A 23177-nucleotide genomic window follows, 5' to 3' on the forward strand; every position below is an offset into this window, starting at 1 on the left:
TTCATGCAAAATGTTTTGTTTTGTTTTTTTCCTCCATTTTGAACACGATGGCCCATATGCAGATTTAAAGATATGGTTTTTAAAACTATTTGCCCTGAGATAATCAAATGTTGACAATGTGTGGTTATTTTTAGTTATTTAATCTGTTTTTTATTAACCGGCGGTGGCTCAGTTGGTAGAGTGGCTGCCTACCGACCACAGGGTCGGAGATTTCACGCCCTGCTTTTCCTGATCACGTGCCCCTGGGCAAGACACTCGACCCCCAACAGCACATCCCCATCCCGGTAGAAATTGCTGAGCAACTGTTTTGTCTAAGAGTTGCACAAATTGAAACCATTACATTTTTTTTTTTTAAATGCCCAAATTTGTTATCCACTTGTATTACAGGAATATTTAAAGGTTCAGCTGAGATAAGGTTCGGTTGTAGTAGCTGTTGGTACAGCAGTCGTTCACAAAGCACAGGGACCATAACTGTATGTTAGTGTTACTGTGGATACAATTGTGGCTAAAAAATTTATTCCAAGTTGATTTGTTTTCAAAATCTGGTTCCATTGCACTTTGTCAAGGTTTGATCCATGAGCATTTATAACTTGCACATAAAAACATAGGCACCAGAAAACAAGCTTCTTTTTTTTTTTTTTATATTACAGTTACAAATTCAACAAGAATGTACATCACTATGGGAACCTTTCAAAATAAGAGCAGGTCATTCTAAATTTTAGCATTACCTTTGAGTAAGAGGTTATTCTATACAAATAGGGTTATAAATCCTTTCCAGCCATCCCCACATGTTCTGCACAATACAGCTGAGTGCTGACATGTTAATAAATGTCCCGATTCCTAAACAAAAGAAAATCATTAGAAGTGAACAGAAGATTCGTGGGTTAAACACGTCCAGCTCTGTCAGTCTAAGGACTTATTTTCATCTGATCTTGCTCTCCCCCTCCGCTGCACCTTCACCGTCCCAAGTTTCTTCTTTTGTCCAGGTGACGGATGGAGGAGCTGCTGCTCCACGCAGTACAACAAGATAACGTGTTGTCCAGACTTAATCCCGGCCCAAACCTTAAATCCTTTAAAATCCAGTGTGCAGCTGGTCCAGTTGATGGCCGGTCAGCAGGAAGGAATCTGCTGCTTGTGGATCCACCTCTTCTTCAGCTTCTCTGCTTTTGCTTTTTCCTTAGAGGCTGGAAGATCAGAAAAAAGCAGAAGAGACCAAAGTGATCAATGTAAAAAACATTTTTAAATACAAAAACATTAAATATACTTCACAAGGACTTGAATGCCTGGTCAAATTTTAAACTGCTGGTAGTTTTAGGACAAAAGTCAGGGGAATTCATTATGAAGGAGATCATTGGAGAATCAGCTGCAAATTTCATGACAATAAATCCACGCTGAGATGTTTTAATCTGCACCACAGCCAAACTCCAGGCTGTAGGCTTTCAGCTTTTGGGGCTGTAAACGTCTGCGCAAAAAGTCGTCTTCCTCCATCCAGCAGCTGCCACAAACATATCTAGAGCCCCACCTACTTGGTATGTGTGCTGTTAGATGTCAATCTGCAGTGTGTATACTTTTTTTAAAATCACATAATCCACTGTAAAATAAAAATCAAAACAAAGTATTCCACTAAACTTACCCCAGTCTTTCTTGACAAACTGCACCGCTGCACCTTTATTCCTCCCCTTCTTGTTCTGGATGGACAGCAGCTCGTTATCTGAAAGCAGAGGAATGTGTGAATACATCTGGACAGAAAATGAGCTGAACGTCAGACCGAAAGCTGTGAATATTGCCGTCGTCTCCGTAGCAGGAATCCCAGGAGGGGACACCTCAGAGGGACGAGCCGGGACGTTGATGTAGCAAAGCTCAAATTGAGACAGATAATGGTCTTTACAGACTTCTGCCACAGAGTGTAGCTTGCAAGTTGTCACCAGAAACAGTGGGTTCAAACATGAGCTTCTATGGGACAAGTGATATTAAGTGTTAGTAGTAAGTGTTTAAAATCCACCAAATACTACAAAATGTTTTCAATATTTTCTTTAATTTAAACAACTAAAAATGTTGGTGTTAAGAAATAAACGTTGGCAGATTTTCCCAATCACAGTAACCACCATTTATATAAGTTCTTTTGACCAGAGATGTCGCTTTGACTTTTTGTTCCTGCAGAAAAAACAATTACTGACTAAACTGAGAATTAGGAAGAATGTACAATATGACAGGATCAGTATGTGATCATCCTCAGCCAACACTGTGTGTTGGTTCATCAGGGTTTAGATCTGAAACCTCACCTAAATGATTCTAGGGTGTAACTACAGGAAAATTAAAGGAGCTTAGTTGACACATTTACAGTTACGTTTCTTCTAAAGCTTAGTGTTGAGGTTTAATTCACGAAGACCTTTTATGATTTAGCTGCTTTAATCTTTTTAACAGTAAGTGTCAGTAGTGAAATCTATCAATCCACCCTTACTAAACATGTGAGCGGCAGTGTAAACGCTGCCTTCTTACTTGTCGTCCTGCAGCTTCCTGGTCCGTACAATCTGGATTGGAGGAAATCCTCGGCCGCCTGCTGCTGGTACGATGCCAACGTTTGCTCCTGCACCATCATCACAGTGTTGTTTCCCTTTAGACTGAACACAGAGTCCGGTTTATACTAAAGCCAAAACCAAATGTGTGGCTTCACTAAATGTAAACACAGTCTAGGCCCTGGCTTTGTTCTAATACATCAACATAATCCAATCTGACAAGAGCCAACTCTCTGTACAACATAACTAGCAGCAAATGATTGCATGGTGCGTATTTTAATTAAAGTGGATAAAAATGAGAAGCTGTCTATCTGCTACACTAGTGCCTGCTGATAAGAAGGAGCAGATGGGTTATCGTCAAAGGTTAGCAAGTAATTTTAGCCATGACAAAAAAAAAAAAAGAGCAGTTCAGTGAAGATGGGATTGATAGTTGATTAGATCCATTTAACTTCAAAGGAAAAAAGGACAGAAATGTGTCAACATACTTCTGACTATATAGTTTAACAAGTTCAACCTCCATAGTCTGATCAACCGGAGGACTCAAGATATAAAAACTGGTGGTCACCCTCTACAGTTATTTGTTAAACTACTTTAAATGGTTACACTGCAAAACAAGCAGCCAGAGCTGGTTAAGTGGTTACATTCAATTCGTGACAAAAACAATAACGAAAAAAGTGTTTCCATACTTTCGGGAATGGGCCAGTTTTTTAGGTCTCTTTTTTTCCTTCTTCCTTCTGTCATCCTCTCCCTCTTCCTCCGCTTCAGCTTGGTGAGAGAAGGTGAAATTGTGAGAGAATCATAGTTACTAATCTGTCTGTGACAAGAATGTCAGCTACATGTTTAAGTTGACAAAAGGACGAGAGGCTTTTACCTTCATCTTCAGACTGTTTCTGCTTCCTGGAAAATGAAGCAAATTTAAATGTTCACAGAACAAAAATGACAGAGCAAATGGGAAAAAAGTAAAACACTACGAGAGAAGCTGACCCATTAAACTTACTTGGAAGAAGCGGAGTTGATTTCCTCCAAAACATCAGCAGGTAAGAGTTTTCTTTTCTGTGAGCAAAGACAGAGCACACAAAAGGTTTAAGGAGAAACCGTAAAATCATGTTGCTTGACGTGATTAGTTGAAAAATCCATCCAGAATTAAATGAAATCATATTTATATAGTTATTACAATGTGGCATATCTGCGGTGCACATGTAGACATGGTTGTAGCAGAATCTCTCCTGGTAAATTAATGAACACAATCACACGAACACACCTTCTGTTCCTGGAACAGCTCCTGTCTCTTTCTTCTCTTCTCTTTCAGCAGCTCTTTCTCCCTGTAAACATTAAAATTTGTTCACGTCATTGATAATACACATATACAATAAATATTTCATTAGAAACAGAAGTTGGTATCCTAGTTAAATAATTTGAATTGTTGACAGATCCCCTGTATAAAGCCCATTATAGTCCACCTCATGTCAGAACCCACCGCTGTAACTTAGCGGTATTGCGTTATGAACCATTTCAAACTATTTTGTTAAATAATAAAAAAAATCAGACTGTGTGATTAATAACTCTTTACACGGAATTTCCCCTGGTCACTAGCAAGAAAACATGTTCACACACACTGTTTGGACTGTAATTTCGTTGAGCGACATCTACATTTATAAGCAGTTAAGCTAAGCTAACATTAGCTGCTACCTTCTGGCTGTGTCCAGAGCCTGTTTCATGCTCCGGAGAGCCTGAGCCTTTGAGTCTTCAAATGTCACCTCTTCTGGCGCCTCATCGTCACTAGACTCAAGCATCAAATTGAAATCTTCGGTCAGTTGTTTGCTATCCGTCGTTTTGGACGAAGAAGTTGTTTTCCCACGTTGTTTCTTCGCCATGTTGCTTCGTTGGGAGACGTCATCAAACCGCGCGACACAGTGACGCAAACAAAAAGTGGCCGCTGGAAACGTCTGCGCCCTAGTGGCGGAGAAGTAGATTACAACCAAACGCTCAAACTTCTTTTATTTGAATCAATAACAAATAATCTAAACGTTAAAATTAATTGTATACTTTTAATAAATGCACCATTTTATATGTGTCATGGAAGAAAATAAAACACACACACACACGTCGTTACAGTCGTTACATATTTCAAAAATCTCGATATGCCTCACTCTGACTTTGCAGATGACATAAAATAAAGAATAATTGGTCTGCATTTTAATATCAATATAAGCTTCAGTTAGCTATATCATTAAAGCTGTCTTTACACTTTCTTGGATGGATAAAAGTGGACTTTTGTTGTCTTAGGGTGGATGAAGTACTCAAAAACTGTACTTAAGTACAGATACTAATAAACAAACAATAATGTACTCTAGTAAAACTAGAAGTACACGCTGAAATTATTACTTAAGTAACTACTTAAACAATTGTTTCTGTCCTTTTCTGTGGGGCAGTTCTTCTTCAATTTTGTGGGGACTAATAGTGGTAATATAAATTAAAGATGGGTTGAAGTTGATTAACTTTATGATCTGATGCTTTTTTCAGTTTCATTCCATGTCGAGTGAGAAGAAGAGGTCAGCAACGTCAAGTTCAAGTTCAGCCAAAGAGTACGATTACTGCATGCCAGCTCACTTTGAGTACTGCTACTACGTTAAAGCAGTCTTTTAAATAACAACATGGAAGGAGGTTTATTATGGTGTATTATGAAATGTAGAGGATCACAAAGTACAGATAGTGGAGTAAAAGTCAAAGTAGCCAAAATTAAACTACTTAAGTCCATTTTTTACGCATCTGTACTTTACTTAAGTACAGTAACAAAGTACTTGCACGTTGCTTTCCACCACACACACTCTCTCAAATCAGCTGGATGATGTTTGGAGTTGACCAGATAGGGAAAAGGTACATGTAGCTTAAGTTTCATCCTATTTATCAAAGAGTTTATAGACCGTTGCAGCTTCTTTTTTCAGCTATGTACATTATTTTTATTTTTTTGTATTGTTTACTATTCATGACCTCAGTGAAAGGAAATGATCATAATGTTGAGCCTTTATTTTGAAAGCCCCACCCGGAAACACCCCCCCGAGTGTAACCACCTTGACAGCAGCAGGTGCAGTGCGCTTCGTCCACCGGGACCAGCTATCTAACGGGACTCCGGTTTTGCTAGACGCCATGCACATGCACATGCACATGCTGTGGTTTGTGTTTCTGGCCGCTGTCGGCCCGTCTGTCCTCGGCCTCCTGAAGGTGGAAGCCTCCTCGGTGGTCGCGCCCTGCGCCGCCCCGCTGCAGTGGGAGGGAAGATGGGTGCTGTACAACCACAGAAGCGGGAGGAACCACCGGGCCGCAGTGTCCTACGACGGCCTGAACCACAGGATCCGAGTCCTGCAGCGGCACAAGAAACACACCCCGTGTCAGAGGTAAGACGCGTCTGGTTTTAGCAAATCAGGCAGAGAAAATAAAGCCACAGTAAACCGGTGTAACGTCCCCCATAATCCTTCAGCCCCCATGTGCCAAAACATGTAAACATTACAGAAACATAAAAAGCGTAAACACAATGGAGTTTTATAGATCTTTTAGAAATTAAACAAACAACAAACGTTGGGTTGCCAGGTTCTGAAACATTTCTTCAGCTGTGTAAATTATTATTGTTGTTGCCAACTAAAAGTAAGTAATAACATCTTTTGGATTTTACCTTATTACCAGATCTTCTGCAGACACATGTAGAAAGTCAGGTGTATTTTTTTTGACACCTGAAATGGAAATAGAATGATCACTGACTTAAAACTAACTTGCTACTAATCACCATACAAAAAGTAAACCTATACATTTTTATAATGTTTAATGTGAAGTTTAGAAATAAAAGGCATACTCATAACATAATATATCAAACAATAATGAAAAACATTTCTAATACCATACCCTTCATTAAGTGATTATGAATTGGAATAATAAAGAATTTATATAAATAAAACAGAATTTGAGTTGCACATCATTTCATTTTCCTTCTGTTTGGTAATAATCTTTGTGAAAGCTGATACATTATTTAAAAAGTAGGAAAACTCGTAGTCAAATACTCTCAACATGGCAGCTGTCAGGCTCTTTTTATAGCTTAGAAAGCTTTTATGCTGTAAACAAGTAGATGTAGTAGGAACAGTTGTAGTAAAAATGGCTTTAAAAAGGCACCGTGTCTTATAAAAGTTCCCTTTCTAAACTGTTGGCTTATTGATAGTTAATACAGAATTGACTAATGTTTAATAGATTAATTAACAAGAGCTGCATTTGGGTTGCCAGGTTGTGACTGATTGGTCCTGTGGTCTCTACCTTTCTGCAGAAATAAAACCCGTTTATTACAGAACTGTCATCAAACTGTAGAAATAATAAAACTTTTATATTTTTAATTGCGTCAGTCTGGACTTGTTTATATGTAGATAAGTTTGATTCCCCACACATTTTCAAGTAGGAATGATTATTTGTATATTTCCTTTTAGAAGACATCATGTCCTCACATTTAACAGTTTGGAATCCAAACCACCGCTGGTTTCATTATTAGCTGCAAGAGTCTCTGTCGGGACTAAAGTCTGGAGTTGGGAAATAGTCTCTAGCTGGTAAACAAAGCTTTGGTTTGTTTAGTTTGCTGCATGACTTTAATGTCTGTCAAAAGAATTCAAACAGTAACCAGTGAACCAGTTCCAGTTAGGGGAATTTTTAATGCTGCAAAGGTGTTTTAGAGAACAGTCAGTCTCAGTTTGTGACACCAAAAAGGGCTTGTTTAAACACTCACCATCCTTCCTTTAGGTTTTTTGAGTACATCTACTTGTACCAGAGCATGGTGATGTTCCAGATTGACCAGAAGACCAAGGAGTGCTCAAAGATCGCTCTGACGGAGGCCTGGGATCCCTTCGACATCCCTGACAACTCCACCTTCGAGGACCAGTACTTCATCGGGGGTCCCGGGGACAACGTGGAGGTTCAGGAGTGGTCAGACAGGAAGCCTGCACGTCAACGTGAGCCTGGATTTGAAACCCAACACGTGTGGTTTTGTGCACAGTGATACATTTTCCTTATTAAACTACAGAGAACAAACCTGGATAAAAGCTGTAAATCTGCTATTATACAATGAGATGCTTGAAGATGATTTACACACAAACATCCTTTAAAAACGTGTTCTCCAGGTTTAAACACACAAATCCGTCAGCTTCACCGCTTCAATGTGCAAAACAAAAATAACAATAATAATAATTTAAGTAGTGTTGAAACAAAAAATGCCAAAACACTTTTTCTGTGTTACATGACAGCGAATTTAAAACCTTTTGGTATTAGATAGTCAAACCATTTTTACAGACATTAACTTGGGTTCGGGGCATTTTTTTGTTGGCATTTCTCACAACTCTCTGGCTTTTAAGTATATGAAATGTTAATCAATGGGCAGTAGGTTTCTGTAGGATTGTTACAAGTGACCCCCTTCACATTACAGTCGATGCCCTTTTGGATATAAAAACAAATATGTGCGTCTACATTTACTGCTTCCTGCAGCTGCTTCACACCAGGTGCCATTTTCTCTCTTGAGTCGTCACGTCTGCTCCTCTGTCCTCCAGATGAGACCTGGGTGGGAGTTTACACCCTGAAGGACTGCTACCCAGTTCAGGAGACCTACACCAGGAACAGCAGCGTCACCACCTCCACCCGCTTCTTCAACCTGCAGCTGGGCATCAGCGACCCCGACGTCTTCACCCCGCCCAGCACCTGTCAGGCAGCTCGGCCCGAGAGGATGGCCGAGGCCGACTGCTGAGGCCTTGCCAGCCCTCGCCTTTGACCTTTGACCCTAAACAGAATTCAGAGTCTGAAATCACTCCCTTGCTCGCTCCGTCACTGCTCCCCACAGACAGATTTGCTGTTGACTATACCATCAGCAGACTGTGTTATGTGATTGTTAATAGAAACGTGGTTTTTTTTCTCCACGAGTCCATTGCAGGCCTTGATTAGAGCCTATATAGTAGCCTACACATATTTCCCACGTCAGTCACTCAGACGGTGTACGGTGGTGGTGGTGTGGAGTAACGCTGGTACACAGCTCTGAACAGGGAGTGATTTTGGACACAGCCTTTTACTACAGTTTCTGAGAACTGGTTAAGCTGCTAATTCAATTCCTGCTTTTAGCAACTTAACAAACTAGTTCACAGATACCTGGTGGTTACACGGATAATCTTAAGCTATGAGCTTTCTGCTAAAATGTGACTTTAAGTGTTTTCCATTGCATCAAACCGGTGATATTAAAGTGCAAAGCTGCTGTATCACACTTGTTTCTTTGCTCTTAACTGGCAGCTCTGACAAATCCCAATATTCCCTCAACATTGTAAAAGTAGAATTTATAGCAGAGCTGCTGTATTGGATTGGATTATGTTGTACAGGTGTTGTTGTAACTAGATTATAATGAGTTGCATAAAAGTAACGAAATAGGTTTTGTCAACTATTTCATCCATTTGTGGAGATGCACTGAGTAATCAAATTAAAATTGTGCCCTTCCTCAAAAGTACATTCTCAATTTAACCCATTTTTAAAGTGAATTATCAAACATGATACTGAATTTGTTTTGGTATATTCCTGTTTGAATTAATGCAACCGCAAGGGGGCACAAGCCAGTGTCTTCTTGTGCCAGTCCCAAGTCTGGATAAATGCAGAGGGTTGTGGCAGGAAGGGCATCCGACGTAAAACACATGCCAAATCAAACATGCGAATCGTGACAAAGACTTCCATACCGGATCGGTCGGGGCCCGGGTTAACAACGACCGCCACCGGTGCTGTTGACCTACAGGGTACCGGTGGAAATTGGACTACTGTTGGTCGAAGACGAAGAAAAAGAGGAGGAAGGTGTGTTCGTAGGCAGAGAGAGAAGAGGAAAGCTAAGAATGTAGGACTGACAGTAGGGACTTTGAATGTTGGTACTATGACAGGGAAGGCTAGGGAGTTGATCGACATGATGCAGAGAAGGAAGGTGGACATACTGTGTGTCCAGGAGACCAGGTGGAAAGGTAGCAAGGCTAGAAGCTTAGGAGCAGGGTTCAAGTTGTTTTACCATGGGTCAGATAGGAAGAGAAATGGAGTAGGAGTTATATTGAAAGAGGATTTTGTGAGGAATGTTCTAGAGGTGAAAAGAGTATCAGACAGGTTGATGAGTCTGAAGCTGGAAGTTGAAGGGGTGATGTTCAATGTTGTGAGTGGTTATGCCCCACAGGTAGGATGTGAGTTAGAAGAGAAGGAGAAATTCTGGAGTGAGTTAGATGAAGTGATGCAGAGCATCCCCAGAGGTGAGAGAGTTGTCATTGGTGCAGATATCAATGGGCATGTAGGTGAAGGGAACAGAGGTGATGAGACTGTTATGGGCAGGTTTGGTGTTCAGGAACAGGAATGCAGAAGGACAGATGGTGGTTGACTTTGCAAAGAGGATGGAAATGGCTGTAGTAAACACCTTCTTTCAGAAGAGGCAGGAACATAGGGTGACGTACAAGAGCGGAGGGAGAAGCACTCAGGTAGACTACATCTTGTGTAGACGTTGTAATCTGAAAGAGATCAGTGACTGTAAAGCATTGGTAGGGGAGAGTGTAGCCAGACAACACAGGATGGTGGTGTGTAAAATGATGCTGGTGGTGAGGAAGATGAAGAGGACTAAGGCAGAGCAGAGGACGAAGTGGTGGAAGTTGAAAAAGGAAGAATGTCGTTTAGTTTTCAGGGAGGAGCTGAGACAGACTCTGGGTGGTTTGGAGGTGCTTCCAGATGACTGGACTACTACAGATAATTTGATCAGGGAGACAGGTAGGAGGGTACTCGGTGTGTCATCTGGAAAAAGGAAAGCGGACAAGGAGACTTGGTGGTGGAACGAGGAAGTTCAGGAGTGTATACAGAGAAAGAGGTTAGCTAAGAAGAAGTGGGACACTGAGAGGACTGAAGAGAGTAGACAGGAGTACAGGGAGATACAGCGTAAGGTGACGATAGAGGTGGCAAAGGCCAAACAAAGAGCATATGAGGACTTGTATGTTAGGTTGGACACTAAGGAGGGAGAGGTGGATTTGTACAGGTTGGCCAGACAAAGAGATAGAGATGGAAAGGATGTGCAGCAGGTTAGGGTGATTAAAGATAAGGATGGAAAGGTATTGACAGGTGCCAGGAGTGTGATGGGAAGATGGAAGGAGTACTTTGAAGAGTTGATGAACGAGGAAAATGAAAGGGAACGAAGAGTAGAAGAGGTGACTGGTGTGGAGCAGGAAGTAGCAAAGATTAGTAAGAGTGAAGTGAGGAGGACATTGAAGAGGATGAAAAGCGGAAAGGCAGTTGGTCCTGATGACAAACCTGTGGAGGTATGGAAGTGTCTAGGAGAGGTGGCAGTAGAGTTTTTGACTAGTTTGTTTAACAAGATCTTGGAGAGTGAGAGGATGCCAGAGGACTGGAGGAAAAGTGTACTGGTACCAATTTTTAAGAACAAGGGAGATGTGCAGAGCTGTGGCAACTACAGAGGAATAAAGCTGATGAGTCACACAATGAAGTTGTGGGAAAGAGTAGTGGAAGCTCGGCTAAGGGCAGAGGTGAACAATTGTGAGCAGCAATATGGTTTCATGCCTAGAAAGAGTACAACAGATGCAGTATTTGCTTTGAGGATGCTGATGGAGAAGTACAGAGAGGGTCATAGGGAGTTGCATTGTGTCTTCGTAGATTTAGAAAAAGCGTATGACAGGGTGCCGAGAGAGGAGCTGTGGTATTGTATGAAGACGTCTGGAGTGGCAGAGAAGTATGTTAGAGTGGTGCAGGACATGTATGAGAGCTGTAAGACAGTGGTGAGGTGCTGTAGGTGTGACAGAGGAGTTCAAGGTGGAGGTGGGTCTGCACCAAGGATCGGCTTTGAGCCCCTTCTTGTTTGCTCTGGTGATGGACGGAATGACAGATGAGGTTAGACAAGAATCTCCCTGGACTATGATGTTTGCAGATGACATTGTTATTTGTAGTGAGAGCAGGGAGCAGGTGGAGGAAAATCTAGAGAAGTGGAGGTCTGCTCAGAGGAATGAAGCTTAGCCGCAGCAAGACAGAATACATGTGTGTCAATGAGAGGGACCCAGGTGGAACGGTGAGGTTACAGGGAGCGGAGGTGAAGAAGGTGCAGGACTTTAAGTACTTAGGGTCAACGGTTCAGAGCAACTGAGAGTGTGGAAAAGAGGTGAAGAGGTGAGTGCAGGCAGGTTGGAACGGGTGGAGAAAAGTGTCAGGTGTGTTGTGTGATAAAAGAGTATCAGCGAGAATGAAAGGAAAGGTGTTCAAGACGGTGGTGAGACCAGCGATGTTGTTCGGCTTAGAGACAGTGGCACTGAAGAAAAGACAGGAGGCAGAGCTGGAGGTAGCAGAGCTTAAGATGTTGAGGTTCTCTTTGGGAGGGACGAGGATGGACAAGATCAGGAATGAGTACATCAGAGGGACAGCTCATGTTAGATGTTTTGGAGATAAAGTCAGAGAGGCCAGATTGAGGTGGTTTGGACATGTTCAGAGGAGAAACTGTGAATATATCAGTAGAAGGATGCTGAGGTTGGAGCTGCCAGGCAGGAGGTCTAGAGGAAGACCAAAGAGGAGATTTATGGATGTAGTGAGGGAGGACATGAAGTTAGTTGGTGTGAGTGAAGAGGATGCAGAGGATAGAGTTAGATGGAGGCACATGATTCGCTGTGGCGACCCCTGAAAGGGAGCAGCCGAAAGGAAAAGAAGAAGATATTCCTGTTTGAATTATTGTAAACAATAAAGTTTGAATCTAACTGTATTTTAGGAGAAAAGATCTGCTAGTTGTAAAAAAAAAAATAGGAAGTTTTGTCTAAACCCTGACTTCTTCAGCTACACTTGTGCACATGTGGATTTGACCTGATGTGAATTAAACAACATTTTGCCTGTTGTCTAAAAAGATAAACTCTGTGTAACTTTCTGAACTGAAGAAACAAACAAACCTCTCCGTTGCCCTCAAATGCAGTGAGTGTCACTCTGTCTATTTATTTCCTTGTTCCCTCCTCTTCAGATCTACAGTTTGAGGATGGTGTAACCAACATGTGCGAGAGCTGATAGTCCCCATTCACTGCAGAAACACGTTTAGATAAGAGCTCACACTAGTTTCATTTCTAAGAAAGTGAAACTGACGCAGTCATTAAGACTGAAGGTGAAATGGCGCAGAAAGGAGTTCAGCTGGAGCGAGAAACCTTTTCTTGTTCGATCTGTCTGGATCTACTGAAGGATCCAGTGACTATTCCCTGTGGACACAGTTACTGTCTGAACTGTATTAAAACCCACTGGGATGAAGAAGATCAGAAGAAACTCTACAGCTGTCCTCAGTGTCCCTTCACACTGAGACCTGTCCTAGTGAAAAACACCATGTTAGCAGTTTTAGTGGAGGAGCTGAAGAAGACTGGACTCCAAATTGCTCCTGCTGATCACTGCTATGCTGGACCTGAAGATGTGGCCTGTGATTTCTGCACTGGGAGAAAACTGAAAGCTGTTAAGTCCTGTTTGATGTGTTTGGCCTCTTACTGTGAGAAACACCTGAGGCCTCATTATGATGTAGCTCCATTAAAGAAACACAAACTGGTGGAGCCGTCCAAGAACCTCCAGGACAACATCTGCTCTCGTCACGATGAGGTGATGAAGATGTTCTGCCGTACTGATCAGCAGTGTATCTGTTATCTCTGCTCTGTGGATGAACATAAAGGCCACGACACAGTCTCAGCTGCAGCAGAAAGGACTGAGAGGCAGAGAGAGCTCGAGGGGAGTCGACAAAAAATCCAGCAGAGAATCCAGGACAGAGAGAAAGATGTGAAGGTGCTTCAACAGGAGGTGGAGGCTCTCAATCGCTCTGCTGAGAAAACAGTGGAGGACAGTGAGAAGATCTTCACTGAGCTGATCCGTCTCATTGAGAAAAGAAGCTCTGAGGTGAAGCAGCAGATCAGATCCCAGCAGGAAACTGAAGTGAGTCGAGTCAAAGAGCTTCAGGAGAAGCTGGAGCAGGAGATCACTGAGCTGAAGAGGAAAGATGCTGAGCTGGAGCAGCTCTCACACACAGAGGATCACAACCACTTTCTACACAACTACCCCTCACTGTCACAACTCAGTGAATCTACAGATACATCCAGCATCAACATCCGTCCTCTGAGATACTTTGAGGATGTGACAGCAGCTGTGTCAGAGCTCAGAGATCAACTACAGGACATTCTGAGACAGACATGGACAAACATCTCATCATTAGTGACAGAAGTGGATGTTTTACTGCCACAACCAGAACCAGAGACCAGAGCTGGATTCTTAAAATATTCATGTGAACTCACACTGGATCCAAACACAGCAAATGAAAATCTGTTATTATCTGAGGGAAACAGAAAAGTAAAAGTAATGAGTCAGAAACGGTCTTATTCTAGTCACAGAGACAGATTCACATTTTTCTGTCAGGTCCTGAGCAGAGAGAGTCTGACTGGACGTTGTTACTGGGAGGTGGAGTGGAGAGGGACACGAGTTAATGTAGCAGTCACATACAATAGCATCTCCAAATTCAGGGACTTTGATGAATATATATTTGGACGCAATGACAAATCTTGGGCTTTAAAATGTACTCCCACCAGTTTTACATTTTGTTTTGACAATATTGAAACTCCAGTCTCAGGTCCTCAGTCCTCCAGAATAGGAGTGTACCTGGATCACCGAGCAGGTATTCTGTCCTTCTACAGTGTCTCTGAAACCATGACTCTCCTCCACAGAGTCCAGACCACATTCACTCAGCCTCTTTATGGTGAACTTAGATTTTTTGACTGTGGATCCACTGCTGAGTTGTGTAAACTCCCATCAAGTCATTAAAAGACAGTTTGTTGAAATGAGAGAGACACCACAGAGATCAGCCAATTAAACATCACAAGTTTTTCATTTAGTATATTTGTTCTTTTAGTTTCTTAGTTTTTCGTTTATTTCCTGTTTCAGTGGAGCCACTGAGGATATCACTGCTCATGATGAGGTTTGTTTAATCCTTGTGTAATGTTCATATTTTGCTTAAACATCCTCTGTTCACAGGTCAAAAAGACCAAGAGCATTGATGTGGGTTTAAGACGACTCTGCTACAAAAATGTCTATGAAACACTGAGCAGATGGAAACTTCAGCTCATTGACAAACTATTTAGACACATGTGGTTTAAAACTGACATTTAGATCTGTTTAGTCACATGGATCAAAAGTTGCTGTTGTTTTAAAGGATAGAATGACAGTTGTTAAAAGCATTTCAATCAAGACATTGTGCAAAAATAGCGTCTTTATTTTGAAGAAATTATTGTATAATCATAATGAATAAGTAGATCTTTGATTATTTTGACATGGTTGAACAAACTGGGTGTGTTTATGAAGTGAATCTGTATGAAATCACTGAACATAAGTTATTAACAAACTGCTTCAATGTCTGAACAAAGTAAAGATGTAGATAATAAACTACTAAAATAAACTATTATTTCTCCAAGAATCGATCAATTATTTCTCAAGTCTCCATTCCAGGATCTTGTTCAAAGTTGGGGGAGAAAATGTGAAACTTCTATGAGACGATAACTGAGGCAGTTTTCATTCTGTAACACTACAAACTCCAGTAAAGACAGTGGAACATTTGAACTTGCTGAATGTGCATAAAATATTATGTTGATGAAAAAAAAACACTCTTACTCTTATTTTACTGCCTTTTTTAAAAATAGATCACACAAAGCTGCAGAGACAAATTCTGACCAAGGAAAGTGACCTTTAACCTGTGTCCAGGAGGAGTGAGGTGGGAGATATCCTCCCTTTCTATACATGTTTTGTTCTCCAGGACTCTAACATTTAACCTTCTCAACACGAACAAAAACTCTCCTGGGACATGTAAATGCACATGGACACAAAACTCCTACATTTATAGCAGTAAATTATCCTCACACTTCTCCAAGCAGAAACGACAGAACTCCTGATCAGATCCAACTCAGGTTGAACCCGGGAGATACTGATATGAGTGAGAAACTCTCTCTCTACACCACCTGCCTTGATGTAAAACTGAAGAGTCTCTTTCTTTTGGCCCAATCTGTATGAACTAATGTCACAGGTTTCCTTAAACTTAAATAAGTTTCCATAAGTGATTTTATGATGTTTGACCCAAGTCTGGTTAAAATCCAATGGAAATTCTTACTGCTAATAATTAGCTGTAAAAAATAGTAAATCATAATAGAACCAAAGTGCCACCAAATGGTAAAGATGCTCATTACATCCGTGTAGCATCTTACACTGATCAAGCTCAACACTATGACCATGTGCAGTTTAATACAATCCAATACGACGTTATAATTTATCAGTTCTTAGGTTGAAACTGTCAGGTGATAATTCTACTATTGTTTCTATTAATGTTTATTATTAAGGTTTTTTAAATAGGGCCAATGGGACCTGGTGGTTCAATAAGCAGAGCAGCAGGAACAGGAGTGTAGGAGTGTAGCTGGATCACGGAGCAGGTATTCTGTCCTTCTACACTGTCTCTGAAACCAGACTCTCCTCCACAGAGTCCAGACCACATTCACTCAGCCTCTACATGCTGGTTTTTATCTTCATGGTCCAAATGGAAACAGTGCTGAGCTGTGTGAGCTGGAAACTACAGAATGTACCTCTTGTAGAGTAGTTTTTTAGCAGGAAAATGCTTTAAAACGTATCTTAAAGACGTGGTCTCGACACCTCAAAACAACTCATTAATTTACATCCATTTGTAAAATGTTTGAGTGAAGCTCGTCCTTCTAACCAATCACAGAGTTTCATTGATTTCAGTGCAGAGCATAGTGGAGCAGGGAGAGAGGGGCTTGGGTGGAGCAGAGTGGATTGATTTGTAATCTTGTAGCTTTGGTTTGATTCCTGATTATCGTTGTTTTTAGTTAGAATTCTTGTTTTGGCTGTTTATTGTAGCACAAGAGTAGTTGTAACTGATCACGCTAACGTCACAGTTATTACACTTACGGGCAGTTTAGAGTCACAGATTCACCGAACATTCATGTCTCTGGATGGAGAGCACGGAGACAACATGCAAACCCAGCACAGAAAGGCTGCAGCCAGTAGGTAGATTCAAACTGGGGACCTTCTGCAGCGGTGCTAACCACTGGGTGCACGCTGCCCTGTTTCAGGTTTTATTGCATTAAATCAACCACATGTAAATTAAAAGAAAAAAATGGAAATGTGAAAAACTTAATATAATACTTTTCTTTCATATACTATTTTTTCTGATTGTGGGAAAATGTATGATTACTGAATTCATGCTTATCTATTTAGTTATTATTACATTACATACATTAATCAAGTAAATGTAGACAGTTGCATCTTGTATTTTAAGTGCATCGTTATTATTTTAATCTGCCCACCATTTATATTACATGTTAAGTGTTGCTTTGTCCAGCAGAGGGCGCTGTTTATAACCTTCTCTGTCAAGTAGAACAAGACACTGTGAGGCCAAAACCATGTTGACATTCTTCAGGAACCTTTTTTGCAATCTGAATAATTTAAGTTCTAAGGAAACACACACTTAAGAGTTTTACTCCTGACGAATTTGTCACAATGATTTGGGGAAGTCCCTCATATGTTTGAACAAGTCAGGTTAATTGTCACTTCAGAGTGAAGGCTGCGATCGAGTCCTTCTGACCCAACATCAGTGTTGTTCCTCACTAACGATCTGGTGATACAGTGGCATCAAAACCTGCAGCCAGGTTCAGTATCTGCTGGAAATACTGAACCCAGCAGAGTGGAGGCTTTTATGGCAGCACATTAATGCCTGTGCATGAAGACATGAGTGTCATTTTTAGGTGTCCACATATTTTTGGCTACACAGTGTATGTTGCCCTCAGTATTGTTGGAACATGTTGAAATAGGAACGAAGGCTCATAAATATTTGAAACAATTAATGCAATGTGCAAGGGGGTGTTCACATACTTTTAATCATGTAATTTGTGTAACAATGATTCACTAAGAAATATGTAAATAAAATGATTCATTTCTCAACGTACCGTCTAAAAATGTATTTATCAAATTTTTTAAACTAACTAAAGCTTGTTTGCAGTTTACAGCACATATGTGAAATGTCAGTCACTCAGACGGTGTACGGTGGTGGTGTGGAGTAACGCTGGTACACAGCTCTGAACAGGGAGTGATTTTGGACACAGCCTTTTACTACAGTTTCTGAGAACTGGTTAAGCTGCTAATTCAGTTCCTGCTTTTAGCAACTTAACAAACTAGTTCACAGATACCTGGTGGTTACACGGATAATCTTAAGCTATGAGCTTTCTGCTAAAATGTGACTTTAAGTGTTTTCCATTGCATCAAACCGGTGATATTAAAGTGCAAAGCTGCTGTATCACACTTGTTTCTTTGCTCTTAACTGGCAGCTCTGACAAATCCCAATATTCCCTCAGAAGAAAAGTGCCTCAAAATATGAGCAAACATAAAGTCACAACTCACTATTTGTTACTTAGATTTTCTTAGACACGCAGCGATCGTTTCCATTTATGTTTAACAACAGACTGCACACTGATAGACATTTGTTAGCTTTACAAACCATAGACATGGGCCACTTTATTAGGTACACCTGCACAATATAATGCAATTCAATACAGCAGCTCTGCCATGAGTTTTTAGATTGAAACTGTCAGAAAGGCGATAATTCTACTCTATGTTTATTATTGAGGTTGACGTGGGTGGTGGAGTCGTGCTGGAGGGCATTATTGGCCACCCTATTTAAAATAAATGAGGAGGCCAAAATATTAGAACCACCTTTGAATATAATGACCTCCACTATGACTCCACCACCAGCTATGACCTTTATAATGGACACACACCCGAATTATCACCTTTATGACAGTTTCAGCTTAAAAACTGAGAAACTATAACATTGTAAAAGTAGAATTTATAGCAGAGCTGCTGTATTGGATTGGATTATGTTGTACAGGTGTTGTAACTAGATTATAATGACTTGAATAAAAGTAATGAAATAGGTTTTGTCAACTATTTCATCCATTTGTGGAGATGCACTGAGTAATCAAATTAAAATTGTGCCCTTCCTCAAAAGTACATTCTCAATTTAACCCATTTTCAAAGTGAATTATCAAATATAATACTGAATTTGTTTTGGTATATTCCTGTTTGAATTATTGTAAACAATAAAGTTTGAATCTAACTGTATTTTAGGAGAAAAGATCTGCTAGTTGTAAAAAAAAAAAATAGGAAGTTATGTCTAAACCCTGACTTCTTCAGCTACACTTGTGCACATGTGGATTTGACCTGATGTGAATTAAACAACATTTTGCCTCGTTACATCTGCACCTAGAACAACTACAGTGATAATCACATGATCTATATTTCTTAAAACTAGGGAGCTGTCTCTAAAAGGTGAATGTAAAAGTTGTGTGTAACTTTCTGAGCTGAAAAAACAAACAAACCTCTCAGATGCTCAGAGTGTCACGCTGTCCACTTATTTCCTTGTTCCCTCCTCTTCAGATCTACAGTTTGAGGATGGTCTAACCAACATATGCGAGAGCTAATAGTCCCCATTCACTGCAGAAACACATGTTTAGATAAGAGCTCACACTAGTTTCATTTCTAAATTAGTGAAACTGACGCAGGTGCACTGCAGGTGAAATGGCACAGAAAGGAGTTCAGCTGGAAATAGCACTTCAACTCGGGAAACTCCCCATTCCTGGAACAATCGCAGGTTTAAATCAGAGCACAAACTACTTTCGGCTCACTTAGTGGAAATGGCGCAGAAAGGAGTTCAGCTGGACGAAGAAGCATTTTCTTGTTCGATCTGTCTGGATCTACTGAAGGATCCAGTGACTCTTCCCTGTGGACACAGTTACTGTCTGAACTGTATTAAAACCCACTGGGATAAAGAGGATGAGAAGAAACTCTACAGTTGTCCTCAGTGTAGACAGACCTTCACACAGAGACCTGTCCTGGTGAAAAACACCATGTTAGCAGTTTTAGTGGAGGAGCTGAAGAACACTGGACTCCAAGCTGCTCCTGCTGATCACTGCTATGCTGGACCTGAAGATGTGGCCTGTGATTTCTGCACTGGGAGAAAACTGAAAGCTGTGAAGTCCTGTTTGATGTGTCTGGTCTCTTACTGTGATAAACACCTGAGGCCTCATTATGATGTAGCTCCATTAAAGAAACACAAGCTGGTGGAGCCCTCCAAGAACCTCCAGGAGAACATCTGCTCTCGTCACGATGAGGTGATGAAGATGTTCTGTCGTACTGATCAGCAGTTTATCTGTTATCTCTGCTCTGTGGATGAACATAAAGGCCACGACACAGTCTCAGCTGCAGCAGAAAGGACTGAGAGGCAGAGAGAGCTCGAGGGGAGTCGACAAAAAATCCAGCAGAGAATCCAGGACAGAGAGAAAGATGTGAAGGTGCTTCAACAGGAGGTGGAGGCTCTCAATTGCTCTGCTGAGGAAACAGTGGAGGACAGTGAGAAGATCTTCACTGAGCTGATCCGTCTCATTGAGAAAAGAAGCTCTGAGGTGAAGCAGCAGATCAGATCCCAGCAGGAAACTGAAGTGAGTCGAGTCAAAGAGCTTCAGGAGAAGCTGGAGCAGGAGATCACTGAGCTGAAGAGGAAAGATGCTGAGCTGGAGCAGCTCTCACACACAGAGGATCACAACCAGTTTCTACAAAAGTATTGTTCACCTACACATCTCGTGAAATATTCATCTTTCTGCACAAGCAAACCAATTTTTTTGCAGTACTTTGATACGTTACAGGAGGCTATTTCACAGGTCACTAAAAAACTACAGGACATACAGGATATGGGATGGACAAACATGTCACTGACAGTGACTGACATGGGTGTGTTACTATTACAGGAGCCAAAGACCAGAGATGAGTTTCTGACATATTCTCGTCAAATCATTTTGGATCCAAATACAGTGAACAAGCGTCTGTTATTGTCTGAAGAGAACAGAGAAGTAACAGTCGTGAATTATGAGCAAAGTTATCCTTATCACCCAGACAGATGCACTGACAAGTATCAGGTCTTGAGTAGAGAGGGTCTGATTGGACGTTGTTACTGGGAGGTGGAAAAAGGGAAAGCAGGAGTTCTAGTAGCAGTGACGTACAAAGACAGTGACACTGTAAATGAAAAATTTGGAGACAATGACACATCCTGGGCTTTAGGTATTTACAGCTCACGTTATGAATTTAGACACAAGAATGTCACAACTCCAGTCTCAGGTCCTCGGTCCTCCACAATAGGAGTGTACCTGGATCACAGTGCAGGTATTCTGTCCTTCTACAGTGTCTCTGAAACCATGACTCTCCTCCACAGAGTCCAGACCACATTCACTCAGCCTCTTCATGCTGGTTTTTATCTTTATGGTCCAAATGGAAACAGTGCTGAGCTGTGTGAGCTGGAAACTACAGAATGTACCTCTTGTAGAGTAGTTTTTTAGCAGGAAAATGCTTTAAAACGTATCTTAAAGACGTGGTCTCGACGCCTCAAAACAACTCATTAATTTACATCCATTTGTAAAATGTTTGAGTGAAGCTCGTCCTTCTAACCAATCACAGAGTTTCATTGATTTCAGTGCAGAGCATAGTGGAGCAGGGAGAGAGGGGCTTGGGTGGAGCAGAGTGGATTGATTTGTAATCTTGTAGCTTTGGTTTGATTCCTGATTATCGTTGTTTTTAGTTAGAATTCTTGTTTTGGCTGTTTATTGTAGCACAAGAGTAGTTGTAACTGATCACGCTAACGTCACAGTTATTACACTTACGGGCAGTTTAGAGTCACAGATTCACCGAACATTCATGTCTCTGGATGGAGAGCACGGAGACAACATGCAAACCCAGCACAGAAAGGCTGCAGCCAGTAGGTAGATTCAAACTGGGGACCTTCTGCAGCGGTGCTAACCACTGGGTGCACGCTGCCCTGTTTCAGGTTTTATTGCATTAAATCAACCACATGTAAATTAAAAGAAAAAAATGGAAATGTGAAAAACTTAATATAATACTTTTCTTTCATATACTATTTTTTCTGATTGTGGGAAAATGTATGATTACTGAATTCATGCTTATCTATTTAGTTATTATTACATTACATACATTAATCAAGTAAATGTAGACAGTTGCATCTTGTATTTTAAGTGCATCGTTATTATTTTAATCTGCCCACCATTTATATTACATGTTAAGTGTTGCTTTGTCCAGCAGAGGGCGCTGTTTATAACCTTCTCTGTCTAGTAGAACTACACACTGTGAGGCCAAAACCATGTTGACATTCTTCAGGAACCTTTTTTGAAATCTGAATAATTTAAGTTCTAAGGAAACACACACTTAAGAGTTTTACTCCCGACGAATTTGTCACAATGATTTGGGGAAGTCCCTCATATGTTTGAACAAGTCAGGTTAATTGTCACTTCAGAGTGAAGGCTGCGATCGAGTCCTTCTGACCCAACATCAGTGTTGTTCCTCACTAACGATCTGGTGACACAGTGGCATCAAAACCTGCAGCCAGGTTCAGTATCTGCTGGAAATACTGAACCCAGCAGAGTGGAGGCTTTTATGGCAGCACATTAATGCCTGTGCATGAAGACATGAGTGTCATTTTTAGGTGTCCACATATTTATGGCTACACAGTGTATGTTGCCCTTGGAACATGTTGAAATAGGAACGAAGGCTCATAAATATTTGAATCACCATCACATCAATGCAATGTGCAAGAGGGTGTTCACATACTTTTGATCATGTAATTTGTGTAACAAGGATTCACTAAGAAATATGTAAATAAAATTATTCATTTCTCACTGTACCGTCTAAAATGTATTTATCAAATATTTTAAACTAACTCAAGCTTGTTTGCAGTTTACAGCACATATGTGAAATGTGCCCCCCACGAGCAACTAATCTGGACCAGACTTGTACATTCGTGTTATCAACAGGGTTTAAATACACTTTTATCAGAGAAATCACTGTCCTAGAGGAGGACTGCTACTTTTCAACTTAGGTAAAGTAAGTTGAAGTGGTGGTTTCACTAAACAATAGTGTTCAATAAATGTGACAGCCTTCATTTCTTTTTAAGCTGTGATTTTACATGTAAGAAATTACCCATAAAATTAGCTCATGTCTACAAACAGGCATTGGACTTATGGAAATTGGCTTACAATGCAATGTTGATATTACTCAAACTGACTATGAAAGAGTGGTTAAAGGCACCTCAGCCCAACTCCTGTCCCCTTTTAAAGCATCTTACAGTACACACAATGCAAAGCAGCCCCTCCACAGCTGAAGATTGGTGTTTGCACATAAACACAAGAAACGTCTAAATATCGGATAATTGTGTGATTCTAAAAACTGTCCTCAAATGGAGACACACCTTTCACTTTTTTTAACTTCAATAAGATTTGGATTTAACACAATAAATTCTTTGTTCCCAACAAAGTCAAAAAGATGCCCCTAAAATTATCTATAATTAATATTCTTGTAAATTATTTTTTGGTACATTTATTGAAGATCTTTCACCTGATGGTATCTAGTTTACTTTTCATGTCATTTAATAAGTTAGATGATATTAAAGATGAAATGATGAAAAACAGTACAGTTCTTAAATCTCCTACTCAGAAAATGCAAAGGAAAAACATAAAAACTATGATACAT

The 23177-nt window shown here is 40.7% G+C and overlaps 4 protein-coding genes across 4 annotated transcripts; 3 read left to right on the forward strand and 1 right to left on the reverse strand.

The window, feature by feature from the left end:
• Positions 1 to 527: 527 nt before the first annotated feature.
• On the reverse strand, positions 528 to 4433 carry nol7 (nucleolar protein 7). The gene is made up of 8 exons (XM_067475003.1): positions 4206 to 4433; positions 3778 to 3838; positions 3514 to 3569; positions 3388 to 3413; positions 3203 to 3281; positions 2500 to 2621; positions 1634 to 1711; positions 528 to 1184 (listed from the first exon to the last, which is right to left on the reverse strand). Exons 1-8 carry the CDS (start codon positions 4388 to 4390, stop codon positions 1111 to 1113), a joined length of 681 nt encoding a protein of 226 aa, XP_067331104.1. The 5' UTR covers positions 4391 to 4433; the 3' UTR covers positions 528 to 1110.
• Positions 4434 to 5554: 1121 nt separating this feature from the next.
• On the forward strand, positions 5555 to 8785 carry epdr1 (ependymin related 1). Its single transcript, XM_067475004.1, has 3 exons — positions 5555 to 5911; positions 7290 to 7498; positions 8090 to 8785. The coding sequence occupies exons 1-3, from the start codon at positions 5664 to 5666 to the stop codon at positions 8281 to 8283; spliced, it is 651 nt and encodes a 216-aa protein (XP_067331105.1). The 5' UTR covers positions 5555 to 5663; the 3' UTR covers positions 8284 to 8785.
• Positions 8786 to 12680: 3895 nt separating this feature from the next.
• Positions 12681 to 14820, forward strand: LOC137098593 (tripartite motif-containing protein 16-like). The gene has a single exon (XM_067474996.1). The coding sequence runs from the start codon at positions 12681 to 12683 to the stop codon at positions 14355 to 14357; it is 1677 nt and encodes a 558-aa protein (XP_067331097.1). The 3' UTR covers positions 14358 to 14820.
• Positions 14821 to 17619: 2799 nt separating this feature from the next.
• Positions 17620 to 21011, forward strand: LOC137098592 (tripartite motif-containing protein 16-like). Its single transcript, XM_067474995.1, has one exon. It carries the CDS (start codon positions 19283 to 19285, stop codon positions 20975 to 20977), a length of 1695 nt encoding a protein of 564 aa, XP_067331096.1. The 5' UTR covers positions 17620 to 19282; the 3' UTR covers positions 20978 to 21011.
• The last annotated feature ends 2166 nt before the right edge of the window (positions 21012 to 23177 follow it).

Source organism: Channa argus, chromosome 14 (genome assembly GCF_033026475.1).
Source record: "Channa argus isolate prfri chromosome 14, Channa argus male v1.0, whole genome shotgun sequence".
Lineage (NCBI taxonomy): Eukaryota > Metazoa > Chordata > Actinopteri > Anabantiformes > Channidae > Channa > Channa argus.

Bases quoted from the DNA above. Each gene is read 5' to 3' on its own strand.
- LOC137098593 (XM_067474996.1), top strand. From the start codon at position 12,681: ATGGCGCAGAAAGGAGTTCAGCTGGAGCGAGAAACCTTTTCTTGTTCG.
- LOC137098592 (XM_067474995.1), top strand. From the start codon at position 19,283: ATGGCGCAGAAAGGAGTTCAGCTGGACGAAGAAGCATTTTCTTGTTCG.
- epdr1 (XM_067475004.1), top strand. From the start codon at position 5,664: ATGCACATGCACATGCACATGCTGTGGTTTGTGTTTCTGGCCGCTGTC. The intron at 5,912-7,289 runs GTAAGACGCGTC...TCCTTCCTTTAG, and splicing joins AAACACACCCCGTGTCAGAG to GTTTTTTGAGTACATCTACT. The intron at 7,499-8,089 runs GTGAGCCTGGAT...TCTGTCCTCCAG, and splicing joins CAGGAAGCCTGCACGTCAAC to ATGAGACCTGGGTGGGAGTT.
- nol7 (XM_067475003.1), bottom strand. From the start codon at position 4,390: ATGGCGAAGAAACAACGTGGGAAAACAACTTCTTCGTCCAAAACGACG. The intron at 3,839-4,205 runs GTAGCAGCTAAT...TAATGTTTACAG, and splicing joins GCTCTGGACACAGCCAGAAG to GGAGAAAGAGCTGCTGAAAG. The intron at 3,570-3,777 runs GTGTGTTCGTGT...CTTTGCTCACAG, and splicing joins AGCTGTTCCAGGAACAGAAG to AAAAGAAAACTCTTACCTGC.